Consider the following 16,117-nt stretch of genomic DNA (forward strand, 5'->3'; position numbering starts at 1 on the left):
GGTGTCTCCAAAACATTGCCTTATATCAGTTGTAGTCCTGATAAAAACAGGTTGGCACGTGATGACACGAGGGTGCTGCATAGGTTCATAGTAACAGGTTATTAATGAAACAGGGCTGTTCTGGCTACATAGGGAAATGGTGCAGTTGTACATAACATAGAATTAGGGAATCAGTCATCTGAAGACTGTGTACTCACTTGTCTTGCAGATAGGCTGTTGGTTTAACAAACAAAAGGAAAACAAAAGCAAAAAAAACCCATATTGTTTTATTTTATATATATATATACTTATAACATATAATATGTATTTTACAATGCTTCTGCCAGTAATCAAAGTCAGGAGTCAACTTGGGGGATTCCATTTGTGTGGAGTCAAAGGAAAACATTAGTATAATACATTTGGGTGCCTGAACAATGATACACAGAACTGATGTGTTTCTGTAAATCAGTTTCTGGCAGTGTGTTGCTGCAATTATTTACAGTGTGAAGTATTACCACTGAAATAATAAGTAGGGGGGAGGGGGCAATTTACTGAATGCACTGTAAATTCTGAGTAAATATTTCTAGAATTTCTTATTTTTGAAGTGAAAGAAATAGGTTTAGACTGAGTTAATATTTAGTTTATTTCCATCTGATTACATGAGATAAAACTTATAAAACAGTCTTCAATGCTCAGTCTTCACATCACAGGAAAACAAGCACTTTGGTCCTATTAAACAAGTGACTTGGGAGATACGTGCAAGCAGAGAGCAACTGCTCACTGTAGCACATTTCTCAGAGACAAACCCAGAAAGTCTTCAAAACTTTGTTAGTTAGGATTTAAGAGGAATTCATACCAAGCTTATTGTAATACAACCGCTGAACAGTAAACATTGACACACTTGCTCTTCAGGTTTGCAAATAATGTAATTGTGTTAATGATCTTAAGATGCCTGCTTCAGTATTCAGGCATTTCAAATGAACACAGAAAAAATGCAGATAAGGGTACTGCAGTAGGTAAGCGCATAAATGGTGAAAGTATCTCTCATATGAGAGGATGAGAAAGATGAAGCTGTTTAGACCGGAAAAGGCTCAGGGAGATCTGAACAATGAATTTAGGGAGGGAATGAAGATGTAGCCAGGCTCTCCCCAGTTTAAAAAAAAAAAGGGGGGGGAGGGGGGAGGCACAAACTGAATACAGGAAATTCTATCTGAACATAAGGAAACATTTTTTTGTGTGTGGGGGGGTGTTTGAATGCTGGAATGTGTTACCCAGAGAGCTTGCAGATGCTCAGAACCCAACTGTGGTGCTCAGTGACCTGATGAAGCTGACTGCTTGAACAGGAGAGGTGCGCTGGATAATCTCCAGCAGTGCCTTCCAATCTTAACTATTCAGTGATTCTATGAAGTGAAAATACAAATATACAAATGATGAAGTCTCCATATGAATATAAAATGTTTAAAAATTAAATACTGACTCAACTCAGTCACTTAAGTGACAGTCTTTCACCAGGCTTGAACAAAAGAACTTGACTGACTTGTGAAATTATTGTTAAAGAAGGATTTAATCATTCTTCATAGCTTTCCTTCTTTCACAGCCACTGTGGAATCCTTTAGTGCCATCAGGACCTCTAGGCAGTCGCAGCACCCCTACAGGTAGACCATCTGCATTTTGTATTTTCCGAGCTAACATGGGGCTACTGACCGGACTCTTCTCTTGTGTTATAGTCTGAGCTTTTCTTCTCTGTACCCAAGGACTACCAGAAGGTGTAATACTGCTATCTGAAGAATAATCTGTACATTTTCTTGGAATTTCAGGACTAGTGCTCAGGTTAAGTTTGCTGTCTTCAGCCAGTGGAGACTTTTTGGTCACTTTTCTTAGAGAGGATGGACTGTTCCAAGGACTTGATCTGGGTGATACATTAGGACTCAGATGGTTGTTTGGGTGAATGACAGGACTCAACTTACTTGTAGTACTTGTCGCAGTACTTCTGCGTCCTGACAGTGGTGATGTAGGATTACTCTCTGGCTCAGAAGAGCTATTTGCTGATGATTCATCACCAGTAAACTGAAGTTCCTCAACTCTCTTATTAAGGGACCTAATCTTCTTAAGACTCTTGCTGCTATCTTCATCGTGGTTCTTGTCTTTAGGAACTTTTTTCTTTGGAGGTTTCATGCCAATTAGGACAACTTTCATGCCAGTCTCTTTCTTTTCAGCACACATGAATTCATGAGCCTGTACAGCAGCATCTACTTCTTCAAATTCTATAATTGCACATTCTTGTGTTCCCATTTGCGTATACCGACTGCTGAACCTCCTGATATCAGGTGGCAGATCCCTACCAGGCTTGAGAATACGAACTGATGAAATTACACCAAAAGTTACAAAAGCTTTGAGGAGATACTCCATTACTTTTTCTTGTATACATCCATTTTCTTGTTTGTTAAGGCCCTGCAGTTCAGAAATCATGTGGATATCATACACGAGTAACATCCTGGTAGGGAGGTTTTCACTTGGAAACACTGGAACTGGTGTTTTTCTTCTAACCTTTCTGTTATCATCATTGAGCTCAAGCATGTCTGAGTACTTCAGTGCATGGGTCGTGGTTCTCCAGTCACGGGTAAGGTGTTTCACCTTGAAGACAGACACAGGTTAAACAGCACATCTGATCAAACCCACACAAACAACTCACTGAGTATCCAAGGCAGATGCAGGTCCAGTCTAGATTTAGGGTCTAGATTTAAGTTGCACATAGCAGACTTAAAGCCAAAAAAAAAAAGAAAAGGAAAAAAAAAAGTAGATTTCCCACGGCAGTGGGCATCAGCAAGCTTCTAGAAAGCTCATGTCCTATTAAAATAGGAACCGATACTAAGCATGATTGGAAATCATTACTTCAGTTTAGAGCCTGCTGAAGTGATTCCACATCTAGATCTAAACATGGCCAAAATGCATGCTTGGTTTTGTTTGTGCACTACTTTTATGGAACTTATTTACATCCCTCAAAAAACCAACCAAAAAAAAAAAAAAAAAAAAACCAAAACCCACAACTCAGGAAAGTTCTGCATTTCCAAAGAGTTTTTGAGAGTTTAACTGTTACCACTGAAATCTGCTTGAATTGGTCTGAAGAAGCATAGATTGTCTTAAATTCTGTAATAAATAGCTCTGCAAAGATTTACAACCCTGACACAGTATTTAAAATGTAATTTAAAAACTGTTACATGCACCTACATGGGAGTTCCTAATGTGAAATAAAAACAACCAAAGAACTATGAATAAAAACCACCTCAAGTTAAAGTTACATTAATTGCTTGATAACCTCTAATACTTCTGTTTGTTTTTGGGCTCTCTGTGCTTTTGCCAAGATCCTTCTCAGAGACAATAAAGTAACTTCACCAGGATAACCGAGGTACTCATTTAGCTGATCCAGCAATGAATCTTATCCATTGTGCCACTCACGATGCCCTACTCCCCCCAGAAAGAGAATTTAAAAGTGTAGTCCTGTAAATGCCTATGATTTCCCCAGGCAGTCATGAAAGAGTTCAGAAGTTAATGCTGTGGATGAGAACAAACCTCACTATCACATCAAAACTGAGTTAAGGCCTCAGCGAGGCAGGTAAAGAGGAAGACTGTAGAACTGCCTGTAGAAGTTCTTTTCATCCCTCCTATATATATTTTTAAGTGAATTACTTTTAAGTAATTTTTAAGTAAACTTAAAAAAACTTTTAACTTACTTTCTTAAAAGAAGTGAGGAGTTTAACACTGACGTAGCCCATCTTATTTCTTCTCACGTGCTTTAGAAGGAAGGCATCTTTCTCAAGGTTCTCATCTGAGAAATAATATTCAATCTGTGCTACCAACTTCTGGATCAGGTCATTTTCTGGTGGTTTCCAGTTCTGGTCGGAGTCATCATCATTTTCCCCGCCACTGAAAAACAGTCAGATAATTTGATTAACAGGACTCCATCTCCTATTAATAGGTTAAAAGAACAAAACAAAAAACAAAGTGAAAATGAATACCTATAATGTTGATTCCAGCTTCTTTTATACATAGGCACTGAATAGGTAGAGCCCTGTCCATCTGAGGCAGGAGGCCAGCTCGGATGATGCTTTCCAGTTAGCGTAAGGAATCAAATTCCTGAGCTCATGCCAAAAGCTGATCTCAGTGTGGAACAATGACACATGTTTACTGGTGTCTTGAAAACACTGCCAGCTCAAATCTTACACCAAAACAAGAAATGCAAGTGCACGGGAGCTTAGTCTCTGCTGTGGTAGCATTTGTTTTTTCAGCATGAAGGTGTTAACGTTTCTGTGCTTCATGAGTATAATAGGGAATTCATATTCTAAACTGATGGAATCATATTTTCTCAAGCATTTTCACTTTATGAATGCATTTGGTGTCAGCAGCCAGTATCCAGAGAGTAATGCAGACTGACAGGACTGCTGAACTTTTTACAGGTCAATTCCAGTGACAGAGTAACTTCACTGGCAGTTTACTGAGGGACTGGAGCTCTCCGTAGGTGCCAGATTAAGGGCTGTGCTGTGGTGGTGGCTCACGTGGTATCCCTCAGGAATAGCTGTATGCTGTAGACGCACAGGCAGGTTGCTTAAGAGATCACACATATTTCCTGTCTCCCCTTCCCATGCTGCTATCTACGTATCTCTGCAAAGTAGAGCATTGCTGAGAATTCTGTCCTGAAAAAAGATCTTGGAGCCATGGCACTGAGACCAGCTTGTTGCCACATCCCATTACAGCCATGTGTTTGTTGCTGGAATACAAACAACCTTTTAAGCTGACGTCCAGCACTGAGGCAAGTAGCTCACCCACACGCTGCAGCCACAGATGTTGTTATAAGAATTATAATGGCAGTCTTAGAGCTGTTTGGGTTTTTTTCCAATGCTATTAGCTGTCTAGTTCTGCTGTGGGACCATCACAAAAGTTCCTACCAAAAAAAAAAATAATAATAATAAAAAAATCCACTACGTTCCCCAGTCCTTAAAAATCATGCAATTGCTATCGTTCACACTGTCTCCCATGTACCTCAGTGATAAAAAGGAGGAGCCATTTTCTCAAAATTTTCTTAAAGTGACTGCAGGCTGATGTGGTCCTACTGCAGGCTGATGTGCTGCGTGGTGCTGGGCTGCCCACACCATTGGGTTGGCAGCAGAGCCCACACCGCTCTGGTCAGCAGGTTCTGCACAGGGAACGCACTGCACTCCCAGATGTGATTGGTTACTGCAGGCTTTTAGAAGCTAGCTATTTATTTATGGCTCTTTCCCTGGGCAACAGCTATACACAGGCAGTCTGTCACACAGCCCTAAAAATCTCCTTGTCAGAATCTCTGTAGCCACTTAAGGAGGTTGGGCTTTATGGAGTGACAAGAGTGAGAGCAAAAGAACCCAAATTTCAGTCATTGGAAGATGCTGGAAGTGGAGGGTAACAGATGAAGTTGTTATTAAGACAGTAAAAAAAATTTCAGTGCTCTCCAGTCGCTGCTGATTTGAGAAGGAAGGAAAACAAGGTAAAGTGATTGTTTTTCATTCTCTCACTCCACAACCTCTCATTTTTCATTCACTACCCATTGTGAGTAGTGTGTGCAAAAGAAATCATGTGAGTATGTCAGCACTTTACTATATCTACACTTTGCTAAGTAAAGCTTACCTTAAATTCAGGACGGAGCTTACAACTTTTACAGGTTTTATTAATACAGACATTTGCAGGTATTTTGAAGCTTCAGGTGGAAAGAAAATACAGCATCATGCTTGGAGAAAAAAAAAATGGACTGCATCAATTCTGTTCTTACTTAGTGTTAACACACAGAGTCAGGGTGACACATCTCATTTCACCTCCTTAAAACATTAAATATCGGTCACACTTTGAACTGTACACCATTTCTGTATTTGGCAAACAGTTCAGCTTTCACAAAATGTTTCGGGCTCTTACAGCAGCTGTCATTAAGTATTGTATGGGGAGTTCCCCTTCCTACAAATGCAGGAATTTATAGTTAGCTGTACGTTAACCCCTAGTAATGACCAACTGGTACCACCTCCAGAGGATGTAACCGAAGGTTGATTAGATTATGAATCAATGTCAGTCAACACTGTGAAAAAAAGTAGATACGTATCTGCGTAGATTTGGGGTTTAAAATATCAAAACTCATGAACAATATATTAATGTAAATGGAATCATTTTGACCCGCTTTTGCTGAATCTAGAGAACAATGGTATTGCATTAATAAGCACTACATGGCAATATAATAAACAGCATGAAGCTGAGGTTCCAACAGCATGCTCGCTCAAGGCAGTGGAAATGTGTTAGCAGAACCAACTGTTAACAGTAGCTATGATGTAAACTAGCAGGACTGATAGCTGCAGCAATCATTCAATCTCAATTTCGATTGCAGAACTGATGTCGTCATAAAAATCTTTCACCTTTGAAGGTCAGATTCCTGTGTCTGGCTGTATTCAAAAGACAGTTAAGTTGGGCGAGAATTATTGTTTGTTATGCATAGAGGAGCAGCTCGTCTTTATAAAGCCTGTGTGTTTTCCTGAAGTACCTAAGCAGCTAAGAAGCAGCTAAGAGACTGGGGAACAAACACCCAGAATATTCACAGGGCTCCCCTAGAACTGTAGTGTCTTGACCATGAAGAATAGTTTTCATTTTGTAAGCAATAAAAAGAAAACTCCAAGTTGTCTTGTAGCTTAACTAGGCTGAAGTGGTTCATTCCCAGAGGTGTTAGACCAGCCCTGACAATTTTTGTAAGTGCTTGGATGTATAATTTCCTATCCAACGCTTCATTCCCAAAAGTTAATCCTTAGCTAAGGTTATATGCAGAAGCACGTATGAATTCCACTCACCGACGTTTGGTGCAGAGCCTTTATAGTGCTGTCCGTGGCAATACCTCTGGCTTTCCCTGGATCAGGGAGAGGCCATTTACAAAAAGGCCACCTCCACCAGAACTGAACATATCAGCACAGTGCCTACTGTAAAGGATTAAACAAGTGGCATTTAAGAGTTAGCTGCTACATGTTACAAACCTGAAAAAATCACTGCACCTTTTGCTAGTGTACACTGGGACTAAAAGCTCTTAGACATACACAACAAGCTTGTGTTAAAATTTCAGAGTGATGCTCTAATTTTAATGCTGGTATTGCCTTGCAGTTACATCCTGTTTTAATGGTACGTGATCTATAGCCAGCTCTGCTCACAGTGCTCTGTGCCACTTCTAGCAGGACTCGCACCACTTAGTGAGTGCAGAGCAGAGGGTGCACTTCAAAACCAGGTAACTGAGAAGGCTTTGAAGTCATTACCACCCCCTGTGGAACTGGTTCTCATCCAGGAGCAGCCTTACCCCTCGTTTTGTCAAAATAATAAAAAAAATAATAATCCTTCTATTAATGACTTCATACAAATTGGCCTCAGTGTTGTACCCAAGAGCATCTATACGCACGCTGCTTTCCTGAGGGCAAGCTCTGAATTTCCTACCGTTCAAACTCAAGATGTACTTAACTCCGAAGACCTTGCTAAGGAAGGATGCTCACACGGTGCACTGATTTTAGCACTTCAGCACAGAGAGCACTATTGGTGTTATCAAACAGTGAGGCACAGAGTAGGTTATAAGGTGGTCGTTATTTCATCTCTGCGCAACTCAGGTCCAAAGCCCCAGAAAAATCTGCTGGTTCACGTCTTAATTCTACTGCAGAACATCTTATGGTTCTCTGCCAAGAATAAGAGAACAACCACCGCAACCCCCAAGCCGAGCCGCTCCAGCCCCTTCGGTACGGGGCAGCGAAACGACCGGCCGGGCCGCAGCTGCGAGGTGTCGCATCCAGTCCCGCTCCGCACCGCGCCGCCGCGGCCGGGCCGCGCCCCGCACCGCCGCCGTTGCATCAGCCGCGGCCCCGCAGAGAGAGGCGGCCCCGGCCCGGCCCGGCTCACCTGGAGCGCCCGCACCGCCCCGAGTCCTCCTCGCTGCAGCTGCCGCCGCCCCGCGCCGCCGGGCACGGCGCGCCTTCTTCCTCCTCGTCCTCCTCCTCCGCGGCCACGCGGATCTGCACCGGGCCGCCGCTGGCCGCAAGCTCCGGGCCGGCGGCCTCGGGCTCCTCCGCCCCGGGCCCCCCGGGCTGCCGCTGCGCCATGGCGCTCCGCTCCTCCCGCGGCAGCGCTCCCCGCGGCCCCGAGCCCGGTTCGCGGCGCTCCCCCCCCCCCCCCGCCGCGCTGCCCCCGGCGCCGGGTAGGGCCGCCGCCCGCCCGCCGCTCCTCCTCCCGCTGGCAGCGGGCGGATCGCCACCGCCCGGCGGGGCGCGCCCCGGGCTGTGCGGCCCCGCTCTGAGTTGCGGCCGGAGCGCCGCGCGGCGGGAGTTCGGCGGGGGTCAGCGGGGTGAACGCGGCTGTGGGGGCCGGGAACGAGGCGGGGAGAGACGAGGCGAAGGCGGGTGTGACCGAACGGCTTCTGTTTTTGTAAAGCTGTTCCGCGTGGAATTCAAACGGAGTAAAGACATCGCCGACAAGAAACGATGAAGATACTGAGCCGCCTTAACTCAGTTAACTCAGGGAGTCCGTAACGCTGCATTTCGGTGGGCTGGCTCTGCCGTTAAAGTGACAGCTGTGTTCTCATGATCAGAGTCTAATCGCAGATCTCCCTGTAAGCATTCCTGCTTCGGTTAGAGAACGCCTTCACTGCCGTCACGGCGCTCAGCCCCATCCGTGGGGGATCCCTCAAGGTGCCCGCAGCGCTCAGCTCTGTTCTCAGCCCCGTTCCCTGCCCAGTTCTCTGCTCTGTTCCCAGCTCTGTTCTCCGCTCTGCTGCTCCAGAACGTCCTTCTGGAGAGCCCGGGCGGGCAGAAGCACGACTCCGGCTCTGGCGGTGACAAACAGCCCCCGTGAGTCAGAGGTGCTGGCACTGAGACGCGCTGAACAACGCTCCGCTGCTGCGGGTTTGGCCGAGTCCTCGCGCGCCTTAAGGCGGGAGCTGCGTTGTTTGTGCAGAACGCCTACACAGCTCCGGCCAAACCTCCGCCTCTGTGCTAACGGAGCGGCGCTTCGTTCCAGGCCTCGGGCAGGGCAGCGTGCCGCTATGCTGGCAGCGGCAGCAGGGACACAGACGCAGGGCGTGCGTTTGGGCCGGGGAGCAGCTCTGTACGCCCCTACACCTGGGCAGGAACACGCGGGCAAAGAACAGCTTGTGCTACGGCCAGCAAGACTTGCTGGACAGAGACGTCTGGTCTATGTGATGGTTCCCGCCCTCAGGGTTCCCTCAGCCCTTCCAAATCAGCCGGGTTTTGCAGGGGCCGATGCAGGGTCTGTGCTTCAGCACCGGGCCGCGCTGTGTGACGCCGCGGGCTCGTGCTGCAGCGGGGGGTCCCCACAGGTCCCCGCCGGCCCCCGCGGTTCTGTAATTAGCGCAGATGAAGACTGATGGCACTGCGAACACAGCCGATTTGACCACCGCTGAGATTAACAATGTGTTAAGAAAGCAATACTGCGATGACCCATAACGCTCAATGGCCAGCAGCGATTCAGTGACGCTCCGCTCCGAGGGCGCTGTGTGGCAGCGGGTACCGCCTCGAGCGCGCGGCGCTGCGCGGGAGCGGTGAAGGGCGGGCGGGGCGGAGAGCCGTGCGCTGCGTTCCTCAGCCCGCCTCCCCGGAAGCGGCCGTTGCCGCGGTAACGGCGGAGCGATTTCCGACAGGGGCGGTGGTCGGCGAGAGGGAGGCGGGTGGCTATGGTGCCCAGCAAGTGCCGGCCTGGCAGGGGCTCGCGGGCCGCGCCCGGCCCGGTAGGTTCCTCCGTGAGGGCGGCGGCAGCGCGCGGCGGGCGGTCGGGTGGCGCGCGGCGGTTTCTCCTCAGTGTGTGGGGACAGCTCCGCCTGTCACGGCCCGCTGTGTGCCGCCCCGGCCGAGCGCTCGCTCAGCCGTGCGCGTACGTGTGAGGGTGACTCGGGTTTGTTTCCCGCTGCGGCACAGCGGCGTTCCTCAGCGCGGTGCCAGAAAGAGCTCCTGCTGCCGCGGGGCTGCTGTGTTGGATGTGCCGTCCTTGGAGGTTCGATGAGCCCGCTGTATTGATGCACGTTTTGGAAAAACGTAATCCTGTCTTTTTTTCTCTTCTCGTGCTCAGGCCGGTAGCTGCGGGCTCCAGCTGCTGATCCAGGCATCCGCAATACCCAGTAAAAGCAAACCAGTAATTGCTCTTTTCTTTCTTCAGTAGATAGGTGGATTCGTGCAGTTGTGTGCCACGTTTCTGTGCCACATGTCTGTGCTTTCAGATGGGGATTGCCTTTTCAGCAGTGGCGTGTTGGTTTTTAATTCGCTGCCTCGTGTAGCTGATAGCCTTCTCGTGGTGTATTTAGTGAGGATGTGTGGAGTGAAGCCGCTGGGCTATCCCATAGCCTGCCATAAATTCAGTGTGTGATCTGTTATGCTTCCATCTGTACCCCTCCTCCTCCTCCCTTGGTTGCGGTGGTCTTTTAGGGCGGTGTGTGTGTGTGGGTTTTTCCCCTTTGTTTCGTGAGAACTGTATTTGTTTCTTAGGCTGTGTTTGTCTGTGTGAGGACACTGTTTGCCTTTGAAGACCTCAGTGTTTCTCTCACACGTTTTGTTATAGTTTGACTTCAAGATAAATAAAGAACCGCCGTCTCTCCACAACAGACTTTTGCAGCATGACCTGGAAAAAAACTATTCAGGAAGGCAAGGTGATGCTCAGGAGGCTTTTGGTTTGGTTTTTTTTCTTTTTTTCCTTTCTTTTGGGGGGAGGGGTGGGGGGAGGGAGAGGCTTTTGAATTTCTTCTTATGAGCTGAACAGTAAAGAAAGGCTTTATTATGAGTAGAAAAATATTACTGTCTTTCATATGTGACTGGTTTTCCTAACTGAGCTCATTATATCCTGAAACTCCTATCTGTCCTCCTCCTCCTCCCCAGTGCAGATGGCTTTTCTTGTTTTCTTGCTCTTTCTGCCTGTGGAGGAGCATTTCGTCTCTCACCTACAGAGCCACAGTGTTTGTCCTCCGCCCCCTGAAGCCACACACTTCTCAACCATAACCTCTTGCCAGATATCTTGATGTTTTAATGTATATAGACAAAATCCGATTCTAAGATGTGAAGAGATGGTTTTCCTCTTGAGTGCTTCTGGCTTTGAAAAGTGAGGTATTTGATGGCATCACTGCTAATTGGTGAAGCCTGGAAGAGCTCTGACACACAGCTGTGCTGCTTCTTGCCTGTCATATAAAAACAGTGGTGGGCTAGGACAGGAGGTAGTTGGGCTCTGTTGGCAATGAAATATTTGTGTATGGCACTTCTTTAGTCATCCCAGTAAATAATAAAGACCAGCAGCTGTTCAGAGTGGGTTGGTTTTTAGGGTTGTTCTGCAATGTATTTTATTATGAAGTGTGTTTAAGCTCTGCAGTTTTGTTTTGTTTGCCTTACAGGAGACCCAAGAGTGTTGAGTCCTTTGGTGCGCAATAAGCAGCTGTATCTTCCAGTGCCATCCACTCTGACAGAGCTTTCTGGTTTGGAGTTCAAGCAAAGCACAGGTTCTTTATCTGGATTTGGGGAGTCCTCTATACATGCAAAACCCAGATCCCGACAAAGCAGTCACAGTATTACTTCGCATGTTTCAGGTAAGAGTATAAAGTTCTCACTAGCCTTGTATTTATTTATGTATTATCATTTGAACTAGGCATTTAATTGAACAGTCACTGCCTGTAAGATGTTTCTTCTGGCTGATGGGCTGTATAATTGCATAGCATGTGTTATCTCCTGTTCCCATGGTGTATTTATTAAGAGATCATTGTCAGGAAACTGCTAGTAATATCTTCCCAGTTTTAATGAAGGCATTTAAACATAGGCTTTTTATATACTTTTCTGTAACAAAAGGACAATTATAGGGATCTGTTATGACATTCAAAGTGAAAAATAACGTCTTCTTTAATTCCTTATGTTTACTGGCTTTAAAACCTGAGGCACAAGTCTTTTAACTTCAGTAACAATGCTAATTGATTATTTTAAAGTCTCATTTCTTTTATTCTTTTAGCAATTCATTTCATTTTGAAGGCTATTGATTGTTAAATAATGGTTTGTTAGAGCAGCTACTAATGAGAAGTTAGAAGGTAGCACTGAAAAGCTTTTAAGTCAAATTAAATGTGAACAAACTTTTGTATTTATTTAGCTGTTTTTTTTTTCTAATGATGTGTTTTACACAACAAGGAAGTTGCTCTCTGTAGAAGTAAAGAAATTAATTCTTATTTAGTGAGGAATTTGCCTTTTTCCCATTAACACATTTAAACAAAGAAAAAAGTGCAAGCATGGAAGATGACCCTATGTTCTTGTGATAGCATACATGCTCGGTGATCTATTTCTAGCCATTATATTTTAGTAGATTGTTCTCCAAATAAGCTAAAGCTTGCCATGCAGGTTGCTGATGTGTTTCTTGCATATCTTTGATCATTTTCCCTCTTTCTCCTGATATTAACAACATGAATAGAGTTGGTTATTTTGTAAACGTGTTTAAAAAGGTTGTCTGTTTTTTTCCTTGGTGATGGTGTGAAGCAGTCATAGCTAGGCAGTGCATGCACTCACGTGTGAAAGAATTCACATTTGTTTCTGGCTCAGTGGGACTGCTTCTGTGTTTCAGTGCTTTAGATTTTAATCGGATCAGCATCTATTTGATCTGTGTCATTACGGTTGTTCTTAATATAGATGGTATCCTCATTAAGTTCAGATATTGGAACTGTGAAACTAGTATGCAGTCGTACCTTAGGACTGCATTGGGTAATAAACAAAGGCATCTACAAACTGTCTGCTTACCACAGATTATTAAAAAAAGCCAAAACCCTCTCACGTGTGAGCTCAGTGGATGTAGGTTTGCAAGAGGGACGTATCTGTAAACTAAAAATGGCAGCAAAGAAAGCTGGTGAGCCGGAGTCCTGAGTGCAGGCAAAATGCATTTCACGTACTATGTAATTCTTTTAGTAAGAAGTAACTATTAGTGGTAGTTAATGAAACGATTCTGTGGTTGTTCATGCGTTCTTTTGATGATTTTTCTGATAGATAACACACATTTTGGGAGCAGTTCTTCAATAACATTTCCTGTCTTGCAACGTACTGCTGAGGAAAAAATACTGAACTCGGATAGACTCACCCTGGAAAGGTGAGCAGGGAGTGAAGTCCGGGCTCAGCAGCTTGCTGCTCTTGTGTCTGCTGGTCTCGGGGATGAGTATTCCAGCAGTGCCTGTGTGGGGGTGGTAGGTGTGGGGAGCGGGGCTGCATTTCTTGTTCTTTTAGAGAGGACCTGTGTTCCACTGAGATGTTCTGTATGAATTTCCTTGTAAAAGTTCAGTGATGGTAAATATATCTATGCAGCAATCATCTAAGGCAGGTAGGGTTTTTCATTTTAAACTAAGGAGCTAGTTTAAGAGCTGAACTCAAAGTCATGCAAGAAATCTATAGAAAGTTGGGGCCTGTGTCTCCATTAACTGTAATGTGATGCATTAACTGTGGAATGTCTTTGTTTCCTTAACCAGGGCAAAAAAAAAAAAAAAAAAAAGAAAAGCTATATGTGAAAACCACATTTAATTGTAAATAATTGTGTGTGTGTGCATGCACATTTTTATTTATTTTTTTCTGTTTATCAGTGATGTTTATGTAGTCAGAAAAAGTAATGTCAGGTCAGTAGGATGTCTTTTGGAGATAATCCTTCTGTGAGAATGATCATTATCAGCATCATCTCCTGTGTCTTTCAGCTTCACAGTAACACCTAACCTTTCATGCATTTATACTTCAAATGTGAAGTTCTGTATTGTAAAGAAGCACACAGATGTGGTGTGCTTTGAAATCTGACCTCAACAGACTCCTTACATGGAGCACATTGGTGTGCTGCATCTGCTGACATTGTAGTGTGGTCACAGTGTGAATTCTTCAAGTAATTTCTGTGTGACAAGGAAATCTCTGATTTGAAAGAGAGGCTTTAAGAAAATGTTGAAAGCACTTCTGCTGTATGTTTATATTTTTCTACATTAAGGAGTTACTTTCCTATTCCGTAGTTGTCTAATCAGCAAGCCTCTTAATCAAGGTAATACCCTTTTCTCAGTTCAGTTGGAGTGGGTTAGTAGATGGTCGATTATGCATTAGTCACTTTCTTAAGATGCTTTCTGTTGTTGTTCCTCCAGACAGAAGCTGACAGTGTGCCCAGTTATTGATGGAGAAGATCACCTTCGCCTTTTGAATTTTCAGCATAACTTTATAACCCGGATCCAGAATATTTCCAACCTGCAGCATCTTGTTTTCTTAGATTTGTATGATAACCAGATAGAAGAAATAAGCGGGCTTTCAACTCTGAGATCCCTGAGAGTTCTTCTTTTGGGGAAGAACAGGTAAAATAATAAAACTAGCTTTAAGCAGCCTACTTTGTTACAGTGTACTGTCTGTAATCTATCATTGCATCTGTTACAGGGTTTTCTGATTGCAATGTTGGCTGTGAGACCAATGGGTGCACTCCTGTTAAATGGTGTCTAATAATAGCAAGCTTTCTAATAAGACAAGAAATAGCTCAAGAAAAAATGTAGATTGAGATGGGCGTTCCCAAGAGCCACCTGACTCAGCGTATGCTATAACTTCACTGTTCACAGAGGAAGGCAGGAGTTAGACTTGCTAGCACGTGCTGTTCTTTGCTTTGCCAGTTCATTTGCAGCTGCTGTGCTGGGCGTCCCCCCGGTCATTGGCTGTAGGAGAGCTGCAGCCAATCTGTCACCAGCAGTCCTTGGCCTTTGTCTTTCAGCTGTGGATGCATCATTCATTTCAAAACATAAACCAATGGAGAGTGATATTTTTCTTTTTCTTATCAGTAAAATGCTAGTTGGAGAATTCTGGTTACTTCTAATAGTACAGTATTTTACTGGAGCGTTTGCCTTTTATAGGTGAAATCAGCTATTTCATTTTGTTTATAGCAAATATTTGGGTTGTGGGGAGTAATAATCTAAATTGCTATAAGGAGTAATTTTCCAAAATTAGCTACAGTGAGTTCTGTATAGTTTGCTTACATAGAGGTATGGTTTGGAGACAGATAGGAGGAGATATGCTTGCCATAAGTCAGGGACAGTTGCTACAAGAGACTATTTTCTGCTGCTTCTGTGCATGATTTTTAATTTTTGAAGCCAGTGCAAAATGCGTGTGATGTTTAATGTAACCAACCAGCAGATGGTGCTGCTGGTGCTTCGGTACCCAAGGCTTGGCACCTGAGAAAATGGGACAGGACAGAAGGGCGTTGCCACAGTGAGGTGCTGAAGCTGTACAGGTGGAGAAGAAATTAGGCCAAATGTAGAGACCTGTGTTGTCTAGGAAGGGCCTGCAGGGCTGTCGGGTTTGTTTTATTCTCAGTTCTTGTAACAAAATCTTAAAACTTGTCACTACAATTTTGCTTTAAACAGGTTTGGGAAGAGCTTTTTGCCAGTAATAGTATTTCTTACCTTTTGCATAGGTTGTATGTTGACTTTGTTTTCTAGTAGTGCAAAGATTCTTTCCCCTTTCATCTTCCCGGAAGAATGATTGTGCAGATTTCCACTATTGGTGACCAGAGAGGAAAGTGGCAATCTAAGGCTTATTTATTCATTTTTAGAGAGTTGAGAACTCTGCTTTTCTGTTCCTGTCAGTAGGCAGGAGCAAAGAGCTAAGTTTTGTATTAGCTTTAAAATGAAAGGTACTTTTAATCTAATGGAAACAATTTCTGTCATTATTGAAATATTTCAGAATAAAGAAGATCTCAAATCTGGAGAACCTAAAAAATCTCGATGTTTTGGATCTTCATGGAAATCAGGTACAGTACAATGACTTATTAATCAAGTTATCTTATGTAGATAATGCATTTCCAGTGTCCTTTGTCAAACTGTTGCTTTTTGGAAGGAAATTGATGTCAAGTCTTATAACTCCTGAGTTCTCAGGAATCAGATAATGATATCAGCTTGATTCTCAGTGTCAGCTTTCTTAAACTTGAAGCACCATGCATTTGGCAAGTTGCATGCTCTAGTGCTGAGTGAGCTAAGCCTGGCAGCACTTGCTTGTGCCGATGGAGCGGTCATCTTGTGTAAGTGGCTAAAAGTAAAACAGTCATAAAGTCATAAAGGAATCGTTGCATTGTTTCTTCTGTTGTTGAC

At 44.3% G+C, this 16,117-nt stretch overlaps 3 protein-coding genes across 10 annotated transcripts in view; 1 reads left to right on the forward strand and 2 right to left on the reverse strand.

Moving 5' to 3' along the window:
* The window catches only part of MPHOSPH10 (M-phase phosphoprotein 10), a 1,076,704-nt gene that overhangs the window by 458,203 nt on the left and 602,384 nt on the right, over window positions 1-16,117 (reverse strand). The gene's annotated exons all lie outside the window — the stretch shown is intronic.
* LARP6 (La ribonucleoprotein 6, translational regulator) lies at window positions 251-8,910 on the reverse strand. Of its 6 annotated transcripts, none has more exons than XM_046899316.1 (5): window positions 6,834-7,949; window positions 5,638-5,737; window positions 3,996-4,559; window positions 3,711-3,903; window positions 251-2,613 (listed from the first exon to the last, which is right to left on the reverse strand). In XM_046899316.1, the coding sequence occupies exons 3-5, from the start codon at window positions 4,025-4,027 to the stop codon at window positions 1,543-1,545; spliced, it is 1,296 nt and encodes a 431-aa protein (XP_046755272.1). In that variant the 5' UTR covers window positions 4,028-4,559; window positions 5,638-5,737; window positions 6,834-7,949; the 3' UTR covers window positions 251-1,542. The 6 variants fall into 6 exon arrangements, with proteins under 6 accessions (XP_046755272.1, XP_046755271.1, XP_015134457.1 ...); XM_046899315.1 differs by having other exon boundaries at window positions 3,996-4,918; XM_015278971.4 differs by lacking the exon at window positions 3,996-4,559 and having other exon boundaries at window positions 5,638-6,959; window positions 7,915-8,136.
* LRRC49 (leucine rich repeat containing 49) overlaps window positions 9,663-16,117 on the forward strand; it is a 46,764-nt gene continuing 40,309 nt past the window's right edge. The window contains exons 1-7 of one of the 3 annotated variants that reach the window (XM_004943763.5): window positions 9,663-9,754; window positions 10,093-10,155; window positions 10,579-10,666; window positions 11,399-11,590; window positions 13,020-13,119; window positions 14,138-14,341; window positions 15,714-15,780. In XM_004943763.5, coding sequence (XP_004943820.2) covers window positions 9,701-9,754; window positions 10,093-10,155; window positions 10,579-10,666; window positions 11,399-11,590; window positions 13,020-13,119; window positions 14,138-14,341; window positions 15,714-15,780 — 768 coding nt within the window. In that variant the 5' untranslated portion in view covers window positions 9,663-9,700. Of the gene's footprint in view, window positions 10,059-10,092; window positions 10,156-10,578; window positions 10,667-11,398; window positions 11,591-13,019; window positions 13,120-14,137; window positions 14,342-15,713; window positions 15,781-16,117 lie in introns of all 3 variants that reach the window. The other 2 variants (XM_046899303.1, XM_004943764.5) reach the window with 2 other exon arrangements.

This window comes from Gallus gallus, chromosome 10 (assembly GCF_016699485.2).
Source record: "Gallus gallus isolate bGalGal1 chromosome 10, bGalGal1.mat.broiler.GRCg7b, whole genome shotgun sequence".
NCBI classification, from domain to species: domain Eukaryota; kingdom Metazoa; phylum Chordata; class Aves; order Galliformes; family Phasianidae; genus Gallus; species Gallus gallus.

Coding starts and splice junctions, on each gene's coding strand:
- LARP6 (XM_015278970.4), bottom strand. CDS start 8,114: ATGGCGCAGCGGCAGCCCGGGGGGCCCGGGGCGGAGGAGCCCGAGGCC. Junction 3,904..7,914: donor GGGCGGTGCGGGCGCTCCAG/GTGAGCCGGGCC, acceptor ACTGTTTTTCAG/TGGCGGGGAAAATGATGATG. Junction 2,614..3,710: donor TCCTCACTTCTTTTAAGAAA/GTAAGTTAAAAG, acceptor TCTGTCTTCAAG/GTGAAACACCTTACCCGTGA.